Source organism: Galeopterus variegatus, unplaced genomic scaffold (genome assembly GCF_000696425.1).
Source record: "Galeopterus variegatus unplaced genomic scaffold, G_variegatus-3.0.2 Scaffold2798, whole genome shotgun sequence".
Taxonomy (NCBI): Eukaryota; Metazoa; Chordata; class Mammalia; order Dermoptera; family Cynocephalidae; genus Galeopterus; species Galeopterus variegatus.
In genome coordinates, this window is record NW_007728909.1 from 136,891 (window position 1) to 138,094 (window position 1,204).

Genomic DNA, 1,204 nt, shown 5'->3' on the forward strand with positions numbered 1-1,204 from the left:
TACTAAAGTCAATGCCTAAACCATGTCCAAAAGAACATGGTGAATTTTCCATATTTGAAGTGCATGAATGTACAATATCATGCAACAAATGAAAAAATGGAGACACTGAAAGGATAAGTCATTTACCCAGAGTAGGTTGATGGCAGCATCCAGGCTACAGCTTGGGTCTTGCAATTCTTAGTTCAGGACTCTTTTCACTATAACAAGGCCCTTCAATTCCATCTCCCTTTCTCCTCCTTAACATGATAGATGCTGCCTCTTGCCCCAAAGTTCACATTTCATGAGCAATAAAATTTCTATAGTTATAACCATGGCTTCTCCAACCATGTGTTTCCTCTCAGTGCTCCCCACCAGCCAGTCTTGATCCTGTCATGGTCCCGAGGAGAAGTGGAAACAGGACCCTGGTTAAAAAGTTTCAGTGGAGGTCTGGTGGCCACCTGGGCCTGGGACTGTGGGAGTGACTAATAGTATTACAAAGTCTTGTGGCCAACTTACTGGTGCTGAGTTTGCTGGTAAGCCTCTCTGTCAGCTGGCTTCCCTGCGCAAGTTGCTCCCGGAAGCTCTGCCCCAGGTAGTAGTCAATGTCATTGCTCTTTAGGAGATCCTCAAAAGATTTTACTGTATCTTTGGCATGCTGGGTGAGAAGGTAACAAATACCTCTCCCTTCTCGTATTTTTTGCCGTAGGTAGGATAGTTCTCGAGCCTGATCCTGAATCAGGGAATCATATTTCCTAATACAAGAAAGAGTAAGTATGGAAAAGAGTGAATGATATGTTATGGGGGCTTCTACAGAGATTGTTGTGAGAACATCTCTAAGGAACTCCCCTAAGTTGAATTTTGGCAAAAAATCAACAGGAAGTATTTAAGAGTAAATTCTGCTCTGAGAAACTATTGCATCAAAAAATGTAGTACGCCACTGTTCTTCAACTGTTTTATATATATGTTAGTTATACGTCCAAAAATAAATTGTAAATTCTATGAATGTAAAGACGGTGCCATATTTTAAATCCCTTACAGCACCAGTATAGTATGGCTCACAGCAGTTACTCAATAAATACTTAGAATCACTTAATCCTAAGTTTAAATAGGACCTTCCATGTCTTGTATTTCAAACACCATCTGACAGTTAAACTTCTTCTCTGCTATGATGCTGTGAAAGACTATTTTGCAAAGATGGCTATTACATGATCTCCCATTATATATG

At 40.3% G+C, this 1,204-nt stretch overlaps 1 protein-coding gene across 1 annotated transcript in view; it reads right to left on the minus strand.

Moving 5' to 3' along the window:
• The window catches only part of PDE4DIP (phosphodiesterase 4D interacting protein), a 153,448-nt gene that overhangs the window by 36,885 nt on the left and 115,359 nt on the right, over window positions 1-1,204 (minus strand). Inside the window, exon 28 of the mRNA XM_008583029.1 lies at window positions 496-731. Coding sequence (XP_008581251.1) covers window positions 496-731 — 236 coding nt within the window. The remainder of the gene's footprint in view (window positions 1-495; window positions 732-1,204) is intronic.